Source organism: Chiloscyllium plagiosum, unplaced genomic scaffold (assembly GCF_037043375.1).
Source record: "Chiloscyllium plagiosum isolate Xiang-an unplaced genomic scaffold, Cpla_swu_hap1 HiC_scaffold_44, whole genome shotgun sequence".
Classification (NCBI taxonomy): Eukaryota; Metazoa; Chordata; class Chondrichthyes; order Orectolobiformes; family Hemiscylliidae; genus Chiloscyllium; species Chiloscyllium plagiosum.
The window spans coordinates 1,256,448-1,274,976 of NW_028270182.1; the positions used below are offsets into that span (position 1 = coordinate 1,256,448).

The window sequence follows — 18,529 nt, forward strand, 5'->3', positions numbered from 1 at the left end:
AGTAGCAATGGAGGAGGCCCAAGGACCTGCATGTCCTCGGTGGAGTGGGAGGGGAGTTGAAGTGTTCAGCCATGGGTCAGTGGGTTTGGTTGGTGCGGGTGTACTGGAGATGTTCTCTGAAGCGCTCTGCATGTAGTAGAGAAGGCCACATCGGGAGTAATTGATACAGTAAATGACGTGGAAGTGCAGATGAAACTTTGGATGTAGAAGGCTCCTTTGGGGCCTTGGACAAGCTGAGGGTGGAAGTGTAGGCAGATAGACTCGAAACATCAGCTCTTTTCTCTCCTTCCAGATGCTGCCAGACCTGCTGAGATTTTCCAGCATTTTCTCTTTTGGTTTCAGATTCCAGCATCCGCATTAGTTTGCTTTTATTTCTCAAGCCATGCTGAGTTGGTGATAAGTTTTCAAAAGTTCAGAAACTTGGTAAATAATAGAACAGGCTCAAGGGTTGTTTGTTTTACACCTGCTCCAGAATTTAAAATAGTTATTTAAACTTAGTTTCTTTATGCCGACACCGAGCAAGATTCCTGCCTCAACTTTGTCTCTGTTAGGAGCTGCTGAATGAGGATTTGTGGTTCCTTACCAGGGTTATACTGTTGTTTTTCACATTGAAATGAACACCTTGAAGCTGATTGGGTGGAAAGTAGCATAGCCCAGTGAAAGCCAGTTGGCCAACTACTTGTAGAGAACTTGGCAAATGGATGTGGGCGGAATTATTTCAACATTATTTCAAAATTGACTGGTGATTAATATTTCTGTCAATTCTGCAGAGGAAATAAGACATCAGATAACAATCCCATCAGTTTTCATCGGGGTCCGTGCTTCCCAGCTCCTAAAGTCACTGTTCACTTATGACAAAGGGTAGGTGATATCTTGTGTTACATCATTGTCATTGTAAGTTTCTATGAAAATGTTGTATGTTATATTTTATGGCACGACTCAATCTTTCATGAGCTTCATTTGCTTTAGTGACAAAGTGTTATTCCCACTCAGTGACCGCCCCCCCCATCCTTCCTCTTTCACTCCCCTCATTCTCCTGAGTTACAACACACTGGATTTACAAGTCATTTGCTGTTGTGTGTGAGCTGTGCAGTGTGCTGAGAATCTGTAAAAACTCGTGTGTTTCATGTTGACCTTGAAGCTGATGACCTCACAATCACTGATAGCTCCTTTGGTATTATGAGGAAGTTGGGGCCTTGTTCCTGCCTCTGTCCTGGCTGTTAAAAGATGAACCTATTGGGCTGCAGTGTTTTTTCTTTCATGAGAAAACAGTTTTGTTGAAATGTGATGTTTGTTTGTATATTAGTTTTGTTTGTTTCAATCATGATTGAAGTGTATTTCCCAGAATATCAGAACTGCCTGTATCATTCACCACTCCACACATTTCTCACTGTTCTGTCTATTCACAGTGCATATATTGTATTGATGCCAGACTTCAACTTCCCATTGGGATATTACCTCATTCCCTTCACTGGTGTGGTTGGAATTGTGATTGCCGTTATGATCACTGTCATGGTAAGTGCATGGTGCTGAACATATCAGTATGTAGTTTTTCTTAGCAGGATTCATTTCAATGAGGAGAAATGCAAGAGGATATTGAAATTCAGTTCTGAAACTGAGGTTGGTTCTATTTTAAATGATGTGTCACATGTTTGCCACTAATTGTTAGTCTCACAGGCAGCAGGGGGTGCTGGTGGCTAATGTGAGACATGGAAAATGTTGCCCTGCTCCAAGGGGAGGTGCTCCACTGAGCTTGGGGCTAAATCATGGAAAACGCAGAAAGAATTTTACCCTGTCGAGTATCGGGCTATACCTGTCCTTGGGAGGGTTTGTTGAGGGGTTGTTTATTCTTTTGTGTTGCATGATTCCGATTTCTACCACCTATTTCAATTTGTACCTAGACCTAATAGCTTCTCAGAGTAAACACTGTTTTGACTCTCTGTGCAGACTAAGCCCTATTCACTAGAAAGAAGAACCATGTCCATACCAATCTCAACTTGGGCGGGGCTAGGGTGGGTGATTATTTGATCCATCTCATGTCATTCCAACATTGAAAGAACATGGGGGAAATTAACTCCTTCCAAGGAATTCGTTTTGGTGCTGTTCAAATTAATTTTCACCATCTGAGCTCTGAGTTACCAATTGAGGTAATAGGGTGGGGGGTGTTGAGGTTCTAGATAATGCTGTGTGCTGTAGCCATCCTCACCCAGCTAGGTGGCACGGTGACTGTCAGAGCGAATAGTATAAAATGAGGTCATGAGTTTAAAACCATATGCAGTGAGAATTTTCAGCCTTTGATGCCTCATTCCTTATTCACCTATCAATGGAAATAAATTTTAATTAATTGCCCATTGTCCTATGCTTCGTTCACCACCTGAAGAGCCCGGAGAATTGCTCTGCTTGTTGCCTTCAAACTGTGGAACTTGTTTTGGTTGCAGGCATTGATCTGTGGGCTGCACATCTCAGGAGTGTAAAATTTCCACAAGCAGGGTTGCTGCCTGAGAATGCTCCCCATGTGTTTATTTTTCCTCTCTCTTCTTCTCTGAGAATTATCATTCTTCACCTTCATGCAGTTCAGTCCACACAATCTCCCCCTCCCATACCACCCCCTTCATATCCCACCCTTTTCATGTGAGTGGCTGTAAACTGAACTTTTGAGTATGGCCAATGTAGATCTCAATGCGTCATTTGAATGCTCATTTTCTAACAAAGTTTGCGAAGTTTGGATTAGGACCACAGACTTCAACTTTTTTTTTCCTTCCCCCCCCCATGCTTAGCAACTGAGATTAGCTAAACTTGTGCACAGGAAAGAGAACCTGAGCTGAGTTTATGCTTCAAATATCTCTCGATCTTGGCGGTGTAGATTTGCTTGCTGCAGTTTATTCTAAATTGTATGTAAAAATGTTTTGTTTTATCATGTAATAACTAAATTGATCAGGTTTCCCTGAGGTGCTGCTGTAACATGTGCTTTTTAGAGTCATAGAGATGTACAGCATGGAAATTTGGGGCAGCACGGTGGCACAGTGGTTAGCACTGCTGCCTCACAGCACCAGAGACCCAGGTTCAGTTCTCGCCTCAGGTGACTGTCTGTGTGGAGTTTGCTCATTCTCCCCGTGTCTGCGCTGGTTTCCTCCCACAGCCCAAAAATGTGCAGGTTAGGTGAATTGGCCATGCTAAATTGCCCATAGTGTTAGGTGAAGGGGTAAATGTTGGGGAATGGGTCTGGGTGGATTGCGCTGGGTCGGTGTGGACTTGTTAGGCCGAAGGGCCTGTTTCCACACTGTAAGTAATCTAAATCTGAATAGACCCTTCGGTCCAACCCATCCATACCGACCAGATATCCCAACCCAATCTAGTCCCACTTGCCAGGACCCGGCCCATATCCCTCCAAACCCTCCTATTCATATACCCATCCAAATGCCTCTTAAATGTTGCAATTGTACCAGCCTCCACCACATCTTCTGGCAGCTCATTCTGTATACGTACCACCTTTTGCGTGAAAACGTTGCCCCTTAGGTCTCTTTTATACCTTTCCCCTCTCACCTTAAACTTATGCCCTCTAGTTCTGGACTCCCCGATCCCAGGGAAAAGACTTTGTCTATTTATCCTATCCATGCCCCTCATAATTTTGTAAACCTCTATAAGGTCACCCCTCAGCCTCCGACGCTCCAGGGAAAACAGCTCCAGCCTGTTCAGCCTCTCTCTATAGCTCAGATCCTCCAACCCTGGCAACGTCCTTGTAAATCTTTTCTGAACCCTTTCAAGTTTCACAACATCTTTCCGAGAGGAAGAAGACCAGAATTGCACGCAGTATTCCAGCAGTGGCCTAACCAATGTCCTGTACAGCTGCAACATGACCTCCCAACTCCTGTACTCAATACACTGACCAATAAAGGAAAGCATACCAAACGCCACCTTCACTATCCTATCTACCTGCGACTCCACTTTCAAGGAGCTATGAACCTGCACTCGAAGGTCTTTTTTTTTCAGCAACACTCCCTTGGACCTTACCATTAACTGTATAAGTCCTGCTAAGATTTGCTTTCCCAAAATGCACAGTAGGATGTCTCAGAGAGGGTGCAGAATGTTCTCACGGGGGAGAGGGGTCAGCAGGAAACAGGTGTTTCTTGCATGTTAAGCCTTTGTGAATTTGCTGTCTTGATGACATCATCAGAAATCACAGCATTGTCAATTACAATTGGATTTTGCTAGATTGTGAGGAAAACAATTGCCATCACCGCTCCTTCAACCTTCCACACTCTCTGAATGGTCAGATTGCTTGTGCAGCATCAATATCGACTGAGCTTCCAGTGAAATATTTGGAATACCAAAAACATTGCCTGAAACAAACTTCATTCCATAGACACTGACTCCATCCCTCTCTCTGAAAACTGTCCAAGGTGCACCAGATGCTTCATGTCTTTTGGTACTATTTGGGATGAATTTCCAATCACTTATCAGTAACATCCATAAATGGAGGGATATGGACTAAGGGCAGGCAGAAGGGATTACTTTAATTCGGTATCATCTTTGGCACAATATTGTGGGCCCCTGTTCCTGTGCTGTACTGTTCTATGTTCTATCTAAGATCGCTTCTTTCCATCTTGATAACATCATTTGTACCTTCCCCACTTCAGTTTGAAACTTCATCCCACGCCTTTGTGACCTCTAACCTGAATATTCTAGTGCAGCTGACTATGACCTTTGTGCAGAAGAAAGCTGTTCAATAAGTGTATTTAAAAGCGATTCAAATTGGACATTACCAGAAATACAGTGAAAAATCATATTTCTCAGAGCAGTTTACACCCTTGGTATCTCAATGCAAATATGAATTTGGAATGTGAACTAAATTTAACAAAGTTGTGTATGCTGATACAACCTAAGGAATTATCTAATAACAGTTCCCAGTACATTCTAGCAGAAAGACCAAAGACATGTAACTTTTCCCCATTGCAGATTTGCAATGACTGTCCCAGGCTTCCGTATGCCCATTACCCAGGACCTTGGAAATGTGTCAGTCCACCATGTTCAGTTGCAGACATCTCTCCATATTGGAAAACCAATATGTTTCAGGCAAATCAAAGAGCATCTTTCACAGTGTTGTATGTAATGTAGATCTGGCCCATTCCCTGAGTCTGGGCTGCAGCAGTCATCTGAACTATCTTCCATTTTATCTAGTGGTCAAAGATAGACATAGGGACACTTGATAAAGTTTTCTGGAAAGAAAGGGGAAAAATGCATCTTTATCCTGATGGCCACCTTCATGTGCGCCTGCACCAAGCTACGCATAGACCATCGGTACACAAACCTAAGTGGAACTACATGCTGAGGTTCTACTTATTCCCAAGGATGGATCTGGCCCAATTGCTACAGAACATTGAAAGTGTTGGGCCCATAACATACTATCTGTCCCTCGTGGAAAAGTTTGTTGAGAAAATCACCTTTGACTACAAGTCTGTCAGGCAGTGATCAGCATGTAACATCCTCTAGGTTCATTGGGGAAAGGAGAAGCTTGGTCCTGTTTTGGTGGTTCCTTGAGCAGACTGTCAAACCCATTTGACAGAAAGGTCTGGCACTGAGGCATTCTAACAAGCTCTGAGATATAGCTTTAGCTAGCGGTAAGAGGGATGCTCCCCATCAGAATGTTGTTGCTCGGCAAGGGACTTTCTACTACTGTATTCTCCCTCAAAGCAGCTGCGGTGGACAAGAGAACGTTGCACAAGTCCTTTTTAAATGTGCCTTTCCAAAGAAGGTCTGGAGAGAGCTGGGCCAGATTGGAGAGAGATGCAATGATTTTTGTTGAGATTCATCCCAAGCTGCTGCATGATGTAGGATCCGTGGTGTATGAACTACTACTTGGGAAGTACCCGAGACAAACATCGGCTGCGTGAGGAGGCTGTGATCTTTGCTGTAATTTCCATAAACATGTGGTTATACAAAGCTCTTTTATCCGTCCCCAACTTGCACCAAATCCCTTTCATCTATTACCCAATTATTTTCAAATTCCCCCATAACCTTACCGCTCCTTATTTCTGTTAGCTCTTTGAATCCTACAAACTTATGAGGTATCTACATTACTCTGTTTCTGGTCTCCTAATCACTTCACTATTGGTTGCCTTTCATTCAGTTTCCTGGGCCCAAAGCTCTGACATTCCTCTAACACTCCATCCTGAATCTGGGGAAGTAATGGCCTACTGGTATTAATGCTCAACTATTAATCCAGTGACCCAAGTAACGTTGTGAGAATCCAGGTTCAAATCCCACTGTGACAGACTGCAGAATTTGTATTCAGTACAAATCTGGAATGAATTTAATGATGACCAGTTGTTGTAAAAACCCAGTTGGTTCACTAATCTGGGAGGGAAATCTGCCATCTTTACCTGATCTGGCCTACTCATGACTCCAAATCTGCAGCAATGTAGTTGATTCTTAACTGTTCTCTGGGTAATTAATGATGGGCAATAGATGTTGACCAGCCAGCAATGCCCACATCCCAAGAAAGAATAAAAGGAAACTCCCTTTCCTCCTTTAAGACTCTGCTTTAAACTTCCTTCCCTTAGCTTTGGTCACCTTCAACATTTTTCCTTTTTTAGTTTGATTTCCAACTTTGCTGATTCATGCTTCTATGATCACAACTTAGAACTAAACAAAAAGTGAGGTAAATTTGTAAAGGTGACTAGGTGAGATCCCCTTGTCTCATTTGTTTGTTGTAGGGACAAGTGTCTCAAGCTGTGAAAGAAAGATTTGGTCTTGTGCCAGAGTTTAACAGCATCAGATGATGAAATCCTACTTCACCTTTGACCTGAGGTCTCACTTTATTTTGTGTGTTATAGATAGTGAGATGTGTGCAGTATCGGCGCAGAATCCAGACAAGCCGACTGTCAAAAGAGCAGCTGAAGAAAATTCCAGTCCATAAATTCAACAAAGGTAGGGGCACTGCGACTATTACACCTGACCCATATTCTGTGAGAATAGAAAGGTTTGCATTGGCATTTGGAGGTCACATCTTTGAAAATTGGCAAAAAGCACTGAGCTAGAATCAAGTTTAAAAACCTGATTAGTGAGAAGCCAGTTTAGTGGCTAGTGTTGTGTGACTGCATGCCCACCAGGGGGTGCTTTGACACTGCCTCTTGCCTGTGTGAACCAGATCCATGTCTCATGGCTACAAATCACAAACACCAGGTTATAGCCCAACAGGTTTAATTGGAAGCACTAGCTTTCGGAGCGCTGCTCCTTCATCAGGTTTGTAACTTTGTACACCCCAGTCCAACACTGGCATCTCCAAATCATGTCTCATGGATACTTAATCAACAACATATCCCATACCCCAGTGTGATCTCACCCAGTTGCCTGCACAAAATTTACCCCACTTTCAGTTAGTGATTATGATTATGTGCATTTCCAAAGATAATTTCTTTCTTTTGTTCAAGGAGCCTGTTCAATTGGAGAGACAATGCTATATTTGATGCAACAGTATCAAAAGCTGCAGAAATCCACTTTCCAGCATGTGTCACCACACTCTTACATTGATAATTTTCAAGCTGCCTGATCTGTGAGGCTCTTTGCACCCCAAAATATATACTGAATAAAAGTTATTAGCATAGGTTCGATAATTTTTCAATGTTGATATTACATAAAGTGGAAAGCAAGACAGTTTCTTTCAGTACACTACGTGGCATTCTGAGATACCTTTTTATGCTTACTATTAAAATTTCTATTTACAGCATATGCAGTTAAAGGGATTTTATATGATTACAAACCCCTCAATGCACTATGGTCTTACACAATGGGTTCTGCCCCAGCAAACGTTTGCACTCGGTGCATCAAGCTTTAGTGCATATCCCAGCACATCATACTGCACCTTGGTGTATACCAGTCTTCAGTACTTGGTTGTGGTCAATCCTTTGCATCAGAATACCCCTAAGTTTCAGGCAGACAAAGAGCATCTTCTATCAAGTTGATGGTTTTAATAGATATGTTCTCTGCAACTGAGCATGATTTGGATATCTACTGTGTACTCGAGAAGAACTTGAGATGGGAGGGGGAAGAGCCAGTGGTCACGGACCACATTGAAACCAGCAACATAGAATTAGAGGGGAGGTTCTGTTGAAGGGATGCAAACAACTCAGGGCAAAATTACAAAGCAAACCCGAGTAAGTAATATTACTTGAGTAGGTAAATTGAATAGGGTAAATAAGGTTTGTGATGTGAATGTATAACAGAATGAATCTTTCCACTTAGCTGGAATTGTCCTCTGGAAATATTTCCATGTGTCCTTGGGTAATCATCCTATGCAATCTACTTATACTGAACTGATTCTTCAGACATTGATAAGAGTATTGAAAGCATTGATTTGATTACATGTTGTGGTTTCCTACTACCTGACATTCATGACATGTTGTACAGTACTGTTACAAAGTCTTGACCAGGTAAAATGTCTGCTTATTGGTGCTTGAGTTTTCAGAATTCCTACATGCTATAGAGTTTTCATATGTTACAGTGTCTCCTTACGATATTTTGATTAGTACAACTCTGCATCCATTCTTTATCCACAAGTCTGTCAGAGTGTCTCCATTTCCAACTGTTTTTTTAATGGGGTAACACTCTGGAATTCATTCAGCCTCTGCCTCACTGTGAGCTGCCTGTACTAACTAACTTAACTCCAGATCTGCTTTCTGAACATCAAGTAACAAAGACTTTCCAAATACTACTTCTGAACTACCTTCATTCTTAAGGAAAGTTTTATCTGCTCTTATGTCTGATTCTGGAGTTACTTTGGATTCTGGTGATGGACTTTGTGAGCCATTGCATTGGCCACTGCACATGATGGAAAATGATTAAAACTTGTTCTTGTAACTGTTTCATGTTTTTTTTAAATCTCATTTAGCCTTCCCATGTTTATGGGTGAAGCTATAACCTTTACTCTTGCCAAATCATTACCTTGGAGTAAGTCAGCTATATCCAAGGTAATTTCTTAACCACTTCTACTACAACTGCCTCAGACAGCAGGTTATATTCCAATTTCATTTTGTACAATGGAATGGGATTATATGCTCCAATTATCCTGTTTGTTAACACTTTGTTTTTTTTTTAACTCTCTAGAGGGAAAGGTAGATGCTTCTCCAGCAAGAGTTATTAAAGAGGATCCATTTATCCTGACATCTTGTTCAAACTTGTGTTTTGCAGGATTTAAATTAAACCAATTGTTGAAATTCCGGTTTGGGGAGAGCAATGTTTGAAAGCTGACTGCAGGTGGAGCTCATGCATTTCACAGCATGGCTTCCAAAACTAACTTGATCCTGTGACGCTGTCTGTGCTGCTCCCACACCAATTGCTTTTCATTACTAGGAATTTTTTAAGCTTTTGTTTTGTCCTACAAGAATTCCCCATTATAAAAATATGTTTACATAGGATTAGTGAGTGAGTGATCAGCTATGACTGAGTCAAGGAGACTGACCTCTCTTTTTCTTGTTACTTCCTCTTAATTCAGAATGTGCTGACTCTTGCCAGATTTGGCTCAATGAGTGATGGCAATTCTAATACTTGCGTAAATTGGGCTATGAGCATGGACAGGGAGTGTCTGTCAGTATGCTATTCATGTTGGTGGAATATGATCATCTGTGATGCCAGTGCAACCTAGGCAAAAGCTATAGTTCACTGTAGTTGAACCTAAGCCCAAACCTGAGGTGACTCCTCCTCCTCAGGGCACAGGCCCGGAAGCCAGATTCAAGGCCTGCTAAAAATCTGTTAACACAGCATTGATTAAGGATAGAGACACCCACTCTGCAAATATGCTAAGAAGGTGTGGTGGAAGCATTTTAATTATTAAATTGTTCACTTTTTTCAAAGCTGCCCTGTAGAGTTAAATAGTTTTGAAGATTGTTGGTTTGCTAAAAATCATTAAGGCTGTTGGTCATTTCTTCTTAGAGCCTGAAGTTGTTGCAGCACACACTTGGAAATGCACTCACCATTCAATTATGTACTAGAGAACTTTTGAAAACTGTGTATGTTATAAAACTTCATTATTGATTAACCAGTCTTTTCTGCTCTGATTATGTGACTCTCCTCCCACAGAAGCCAGGTTGAAATGTCAGTCTCAAGCAATTGTCACATTTTATTATTGTTTATAGCCAGTGAAAGGGAAGGACTGTAATTATAGCTAGGAAAAAAAACATGACACATAACACTCAATAGCATTGCTGAGCTGTAGTAGTTTATAGTGCTCTACCTATCCATAACTAAAAGAGGAAATGTGATGGAAAAGGGATTTCCAGAAGAGGTAATTCATATTTCAAGTCTGAACTTTCACCTATGTTGGAATCACAGAATTGTTATGGTCTAGAAAGAGGCTATCCTGTCATGTCTACACCTTCGGTCCAAACGAGCATTGTGACTTGGAACCATTCTCCTGTCCTTTTGTTGTGGGCTTATATATTATTGCTATAAAATCATTTAATGTCCTCTTCATTGCTTTGATTGAACCTGTCTCCTCCACACTTCCAGGTGCTGTGGTCAGAAGTTTAGTTTTTCACACTTCACAGTCACTCCTTTTGCAAATTATTTAAAGTCTGTGCTTTCTGTTTTACAAATGGAAACCATTTCTCTCTGTTATCACAAACTTCTTCTTATTAAAAATTTATCAAGTTCCCTTTTAAACTTCTCCAAGGAAAGAAGTTTCAACTTATGCAATATATTTTCATAACTGAAGTTTCTCATCCCTGGAACTTTTCTTATAAACCTCTTCTGCATAATCTCCAGTGCATTCACACTTCTCAGAAAGTATGTATGCAGCTCGATGGGCAGAATGGCCTACTCTTCCTCCTATGTTACATTCCAGTAGCTGCCTTGTGTGCTTTATCTACACATGCATTTGTGCTGTATCATTGCTGACCTGACCTGTCAAGCTTCAGAATATCCCTACATGAAAAACAGACAGTGGAGTTCTTCAGATCCTACATTTGTAACCTGGTCTGTTCCTTGTTAACTGATCTGTGCTAAAATTGCAGTTGGTGCAAATATCATTGGCTTTGTGACCTGACTTAAAAACTTTCTCCTATCCTGAAAAAGACGCGTGTATTATAATGAAAGACAATAAAGTGAGATTCAGCTGTTGGATTAGCCTGACGATACTTGTTAATTATCAAGGTTTACACCAGCAGAATTAGGGGAGGAGATGGCCTCATGATATTATCATTGGACTGTTAATCCAGAGACCCAGGTAACATTCTGGAAATCTGGGTTTGGATCCTGCCTCAGCAGGTAGTGGAATTCAATAAATATCTGGAAATAAAAATCTGATGATGACCATGAATCCATTGCTGATGGTTAGAAAAACCCATCTGGGTCATTAATGTCCTTCCTTCAGGGAAGGAAACTGTCATCCTTACCTGGTCTAGCCTGCATGTGACTCCAGATCCACAGCAATGTGGTTGACTCTTAACTGTCCTATGGACAACAAGGGCTGGGCAATAAATGCTACATAGCCAGCAGTGCCCTCATCCCAGGAATGAATTTTGAAAAAAGACAACTGAGGGAAAGGACAAGTGAGCAGCACTGTCAATAGAACCAATATCGTGAAGCCTTCAGGAGAAAATGCCAAGATAACTAAAAATAAAGATAAGTTTTAACAATAAGCTTTGGTCAGAATGTAAAGCATAGAGTTTAAAAATATTGCTGAAGAAACGTTCATTGTGGTGGAAGGATCTCTAGACTGTCATTCAAAATGAGAAGAAAAGGTGCTGAATTGGTACTGAATGGAAACTTTTTTTAGCATGGAAACTTTACAGCTATTTGACTCACTAGCAGACTCAGCTACTGATGTGCAAAGTTTACTTTCAAAACCTGAGTATCAGTATGTCAGGCGAGTGGTTGTGGTGAAGGTAGTTATCAGTACAGGCGCTTCCTGTTTGCATCAGCGTGCTCACTTCCCACTAATTACATTCTGCAAAGTGAGGTTAAAGTCGAGTTTGAGAGCGGGAAATTGAGCTCAAGTATAAAATTAGGTGGTAGATAACTGATTTGGTTTAATAGGTGAAAGTCCCTATTGTAGTGTTGATCCATTAGTAAGGCTTAGTTGTGCAAATGTTTTCAATTTTTCATATTAAAACCATATCAGCAGTGGCACAGTGGGTAGCATTCATGCTAATGTGTCAAATGGATTCAAGTCCTACTCCAAAGTAGGATTGTCAAGCATTGTTGGACCATCAAGGGTATGAAACATTAAATTGGTAGATTGATAGAAGTGCAGAAAAGGCCCATCGGCCCTTTGGGTCTGCTACAACATATCTACCACTAAAAGTGCTCTACTCCTATTGATTTTCCTTGATTGTTATGGTATTTGAGATACTTACAAAGGTTGTAAGATTTCTGTCCTCCACTAAATTCCCAGGCAGTGCATTTCAGATTCTCACCATTTCAGATTTTCCCCAATCCTCTCTGAATCTCCTGCCCCTCACCCTAAATTATGCCCTCTCATGATTGACCTCTCCAACAAGGAGACCAGCTGCTCCCTCTCACTTTATTCATATATCTTATAATCTTATACACCTCAATCATGTTCCGCTTTGTCTTCCCTTCTCTAAAGGAAACAATCCAAGCTTATCTTGTCTCCCTTTATAGCTCAATTTCTCCATCCCAGGCAACATCCTGGTAAACCTCCTCTGTATTCCCACCAGTGCTATTGCATTCTGTAGTGAGGTGATCAGAACTGTAAACAGTTGTGGCCTCAACAGCACTCTGTACACCTCCAACATTACCTACCTGCTCTTATACTCCACAGTACAACTGATGAAAATAAGTGTCCCATATGCACTCTTAACTATCCTAGTCCTCTGCTCTGCTGACTTCAAGGATCAGTGAATAATTAATTACCCCAAGGTTCCTCTGTTTCTTTAAGCTGCCCAGTGCCCTGCCATTTATTAAATACTCCCTCATTTTGTTTCTTCTTCCAAAGTGCATCACATCACACTCTGTTAATAACCCTCTGCCACTGGTCTGGCTATCTGACCAACCCATCAATAGCTTCCTGTAACTTGTAATTGTCTTCACTATTAATCACTCTGCCAATCTTGGTGTCGTCTGCAAATTTGCTTAACATATTCCCCACATTTTTATTTATATCATTTAACTACATAACAAATGGGCGGCACCGTGGCACAGTGGTTAGCACTGCTGCCTCACAGCGCCAGAGACCCGGGTTCAATTCCCACCTCAGGCGACTGACTGTGTGGAATTTGCACATTCCCGTGTCTGCGTGGGTTTCCTCTGGGTGCTCCGGTTTCCTCCCACAGTCCAAAAATGTGCAAGTTAGGTGAATTGACCATGCTAAATTGCCCGTAGTGCTAGATGCAGGGGTAAATGTAGGGGAATGGGTCTGGTTGGGTGTGCTTCTTGTTGGGCCAAAGGCCCTGTTTCCACACTGGAAGTAATCTAATCTAATCAAACAATAAGGATCCAATAGTGATCCAGTACCTCACTGGACACCAACCTTCAGTCACTCGAACAGCCTCCTACCACTACCCTTTGTGTCCTGTTACTGAGCCAGTTTCTGATCATTCTTGTCAAGTTGCCCTCAATTCCTTCTCAATTAATATATCATGTTTGTTCTTGTCAAAAGCTTCGCTAATATCCGTATAAACTACATCAACTGTGTTTCCCTCATCCATATACTTGATCATATTTTCAAAAAATTCTAAAAGACTTTTTTGGCATGACGTCCTCCGACAAAGCTAAACTTATTATCTTTAATTAACCTGTGCCTTTCCAAGTGGGTATTAATGCGTTCAGAATTTTCTCTAATAGTTTCCCTGCAGCTGACTTGAGACTCATCAGCCTGTAAGTCCCTGCTTCACCTCCACTACCTTTCTTATAAAATGGAACCACATTTGCCATCCTCAGAGCCCCTGCAATTTCCTGCCTCACCTGCCCCAGCAGCCTGGATGCATTTCATCCAGGGGCTGGGCTGCACAGTGGCTCAGTGGTTAGCACTGCTGCCTCACACCACCAGGGTCCCAGGTCCGATTCCAACCTCTGTGTGGAGTTTGCACATTCTCCCCGTGTCTGCGTGGGTTTCCTCCGGGTGCTCCAGTTTCCTCCCACAGTCCAAAGATATGCAGGTCAGGTGAATTGGCCATGCTAAATTGCCCATAGTGTTAGGTACATTAGTCAGAGGGAAATCAGTCTAGGTGGGTTACTCTTCGGAGGGTCGGCATGGACTGGTTGAGCTGAAGGGCCTGTTTTCACACTAATCCAATCAATCCAGGCCAGGTCATTATTCTGTTTTTCAGTCTGATAGAGCCTCCAATTCCTCCCCATTTCCTCTGTCAAACTGTGCAAGTTTCTCACAGGCCCTTTTCCTGAATTCCATACCTACGTCATCCTTTTCCAAAGTGAAGGGAAGTACTCATCCAATACCCTTACAATGTCCTGCGGCTTCACATACTGGTTGCACCCATGGTCCCAAATGGGCCCTACTGTCTTCCTGGTTAACCTATTCCTTTTAATGCTTTTATAATATACCTTAGGATTCTCCCTAATCCTTTTTTACAAGTCTTTTTTTCATGCCCCTTTTTGCTCTTCTAATTGCTTTGTTAAGTCTTCTCCTGCACTTTCTGTATTCCTCCAGGACCACAGCTGAATTGCTCCCTGTGGACTTAAGCCCATCGGGTCAGCTGTGCCTTTCAATCATGGCTGATAAGTTTCTCAAACACATTCTCCCGTTTTCCCCCCATAACCATTGATCCCCTTGATACTAAAGTACCTATCTATCTCAGTCTTAAGTATACTCAGTGACCTGGCCTCCACAGCCTTCTGTGGCAATGAATTCCACACTCTGGCTGAAGAAGTTTCTCCTCATCTCCATTCTAAAGGGTCTTCCCTTTACTCTAAGGCTGTGCCTTCGAGTCCTAATCTCTCTTACCAATGGAAACATCTTCTCAAAGTTGACTCTGTCCAGGCCATTCAGAATTCTCTATGTTTCAATTAAATCCCCCCTCATCCTTCTAAACTCCATTGAGTCTCGACCCAGAGTCCTCAAATGTTCCTCATATGTTAAGCTTTTTATTCCTGGGACCATTCTCATGAATCTCCTCTGAATATGCTCCTGGACCAGTGCATCCTTCCTGAGATATGGGCCCCAAAACAATGCACAATACTCCAAATGTAGTCTGACCAGAACCTTATAGAGCCTCAACAGTATATCCTGGCGTCTATATTCAAGTCCTCTCAAAATATATGCCATCATTGCATTTGTTTTCCTAACTATTGACTCAACCTGCAGGTTTACCTCGAGAGAATCCTGGACGAGAGTTTTTTGCACTTCAGACTTCTGAGTTTTCTCCCCATTTAGAAAATAGTCTATGTCTCTTAATCTTCCTACCAAAGTGCATGAGCTCACATTTTCCACATTGTACTCTATCTGCCACTTTGCCCACTCTCCTGACCTGTCCAAATTCTTCTGTAGCCTTCCTGCCTCTTCAGTGCTACCTGTCTCTCTACCTATCTTGTATCGTCTGCAAACTTAGCCAGAATGTCCTCAGTTCCTTCATCTTGATCATTAATGTATAAAGTGAAAAGTTGGGGTCCCAACACTGAGCCTTGCGGAACACCACTTGTTACCAGCTGGCACCCTGAGAAGGACCCTTTCATCCCCAATCTCTGCTTTATGCCAGACAGCTAAGCTTCTTTCCATACTAGCATCTTGGCTCTGACACCATGGGCCTTACTCAGTAGCCTCCTGTGCGACACCTTGTCAAAGGCCTTCTTGAATATCCATTGACTCTCCTTAGTCTAACCTGCTTATTACTTCCTCAAAGGATTCTAGCAGATTTGTCAGGCATGACCTCCCCTTGATGAAACCATGACGACTTTGCCCTATTTTATCGTACACTTCCAAGTATTCTGAAATCTCATCCTTCACAATGGATTCCAGGATCTTACCCATGACCAAAGTTAGGCTAATCAATCTGTAATATTCCGTCTTTTGTCTTACTCCCTTTTTAAACAGTGGTGTCACATTAACAATTCTCCAGTCCTGTGGGACACTCCCTGATTCTAGCAATTCCTGAAAGATTATCACTAACACCTCCATGATCTGTTCAGCGATCTCTCTTAGAACTCTGGGGTGTAGTCCATCTGGTCCAGGTGATATATCTACCTTCAGGCTATTCAGTTTTTCTTGCAACCTTTGCTTGGTGATGGCCACCTTACTCAGCTCTGCCCCCTCACTCTTGAATTTTTGGGATATTACCCGTGTCTTCCACCTTGAAGACTGATGCAAAGTAATTGTTGACTTCCTCAGACATTTCCTTGTTCCCAATTGTTATCTCTCCAGCATCATTTTCAGTGACCCAATGTACTTTTTTTTGCCCCTTTTTTGCCCTTGAGATATCAAAAGAAACTTACAGTCTTTGTTTATATTACTGGCAAGGTTTGTAGCTCAGGTTGAGGTATAGGGTGTAGGTTTGATATCCAGACGTTTCATTACCTGGCTAGGTAACGTCATCAGTGGCGACCTCCAAGTGAAGCAAAGCTGTTGTCTCCTGCTTTCTATTTATATCTTTCTCCTGGATGGGGTTCCTGGGGTTTGAGGTGATGTCATTTCCTGTTTGTTTTCTGAGGGGTTGATAGATGGTATCTAGATCTATTTGTTTGTTTATGGCGTTGTGGTTGGAGTGCCAGGCCTCTAGGAATTCTCTGGCATGTCTTTGCTTAGCCTGTCCCTCATAGCCCTACACACGGATGAAAAAAAACACCATTTCGACTGGGACAACACATCTATCCTGGGACAGGCTAAGCAAAGACATGCCAGAGAATTCCTAGAGGCCTGGCACTCCAACCACAACGCCATAAACAAGCACATACATCTAGATACCATCTATCAACCCCTCAGAAAACGAACAGGAAATGACATCCCACAAACCCTAGGAACCCCATCCAGGAGAAAGATTTAAATAGAAAACAGGAGACAACAGCTTCGCTTCACTTGGAGGTCGCCACTGATAATGTTACCTAACCAGGTAATGAAACGTCTGGATATCAAACCTACAGCTCAGCGAGCAAACCTATACCCTATTACTGGCAAGTTTACCCTCATATTTAATCATCTCCTTCCTTATTTCTTTTTTTGTTACCCGCTATTAGTCTTTGTAAGCTTCCTAATCCTCTGGTTTCCCACCGCCCTTCGCCATATTATATGCTTTCTCTTTTGCTTATATGCTATCCTGATGTCCCTAGTCAGTCATGGTTGCCTTGTCCTCCCTGTACCGTGCTTCTTTTCCTTGGGATGAATGTTTACCGTTCCTCCTGAATTACTCCCAGAAACTCCTGTCTTTGCTCTTCCATTGCTGTGGTAATGGGTGCTAATCGCTCTTCCTCTGAAAGAGGATTACTGCAGCCCTGGCTATTAGCACTTTGTATTGAATCCGTATCAAACTGTTAGCATTTCTATCAAAGGTGTTGGCTGGACCCAAGCACTTCAGTGGGCAGTATACACTACTCATGTGCATTCTCTCCCCCACCCACCTTAACTAATCAACTAGCTTGTGAGTGCATTGTGCTGGCATTCTGGTGACCCAAGGTAATATGTGTTTGCTCTGCTGTCGCTCTCCATATTGTGGTCTGGCAGCCATCTTGTGTGTCAAGTGGCCAAGTTGTGGTTCAGTGGCCATCTTGTGTGTCTGTGTGCCTAGTGTCACCCTGCCCCATGCTATCTCCCACTTCAGTTGCTTTTATTCAGCAGTAATGCCTTTACCTCTGATTCAGTCTTCTCCCTCTTAAATGTTAGAGTAAATTCAGCCCTATTATGATCACTGCCTCCTAAGGGTTCCTTCACCTTAAGCTCCCTTATCAATTCTGCCCCATTGTACAACAGTAAATCCAGTATTGCCTGTTCCCTAGTGGGCTCCACCACAAATTGCTCCAAAAAAGCCATCTCGTAGATGTTCCACAAATTCATTTTCTTGCAATCCACTACCAACCTGATTTTCTCAATACACTTGCATATTGAAATCCCCCGTGAACACTAACTTTGCCTTTCCTACACATCTTTTCTATCTCCTGGTGCATCTTGCACCCCAGCTCCTGACTCCTATTTGGAGGCCTATGCATAATTCCAACTATTTTGTTTTTAATCTTTGTGGTTCCTCAATTCTACCCACACAGATTCTACACCATCTGACTTTGTTTTTTTTATTATTTATTTAATTTCATTTCTTATTAATAAGGCAACCTCATCCCCTCTGCCCTCTTTTCGATAGGTTGTATATCCTTGAATATTCAGCTCTCAGTCCTGATCCCCTTGCAGCCATGTCTCCCTGATGCTCACCACGTCATACCAGCCAATTTCGATCTGCCCCACAAGTTCATTTACCTTATTCCTTATACTGCACGCATTCAGATATAACGTGTTCAAACCTGTATTAATTGTCCCTCCTCTTATCGTCATTGTCATTCTCATTGGCTTGCTGAAAGCTCTACTCCTCTTGCTTATCCAGTCCTCTATTGTCCTTGACATTCTGGATTTTCTAAACTT

General features: G+C 42.2%; 1 protein-coding gene across 4 annotated transcripts in view; it reads left to right on the forward strand.

Moving 5' to 3' along the window:
* Nucleotides 1–18,529, forward strand: part of LOC122543409 (E3 ubiquitin-protein ligase RNF167-like) — a 125,999-nt gene that overhangs the window by 31,820 nt on the left and 75,650 nt on the right. For all 4 annotated transcript variants that reach the window (XM_043682117.2, XM_043682116.2, XM_087982942.1 and 1 more), the window contains 3 exons: nucleotides 771–861; nucleotides 1,410–1,515; nucleotides 6,834–6,927. In XM_043682117.2, the coding sequence (XP_043538052.1) occupies nucleotides 771–861; nucleotides 1,410–1,515; nucleotides 6,834–6,927 (291 nt within the window). The remainder of the gene's footprint in view (nucleotides 1–770; nucleotides 862–1,409; nucleotides 1,516–6,833; nucleotides 6,928–18,529) is intronic.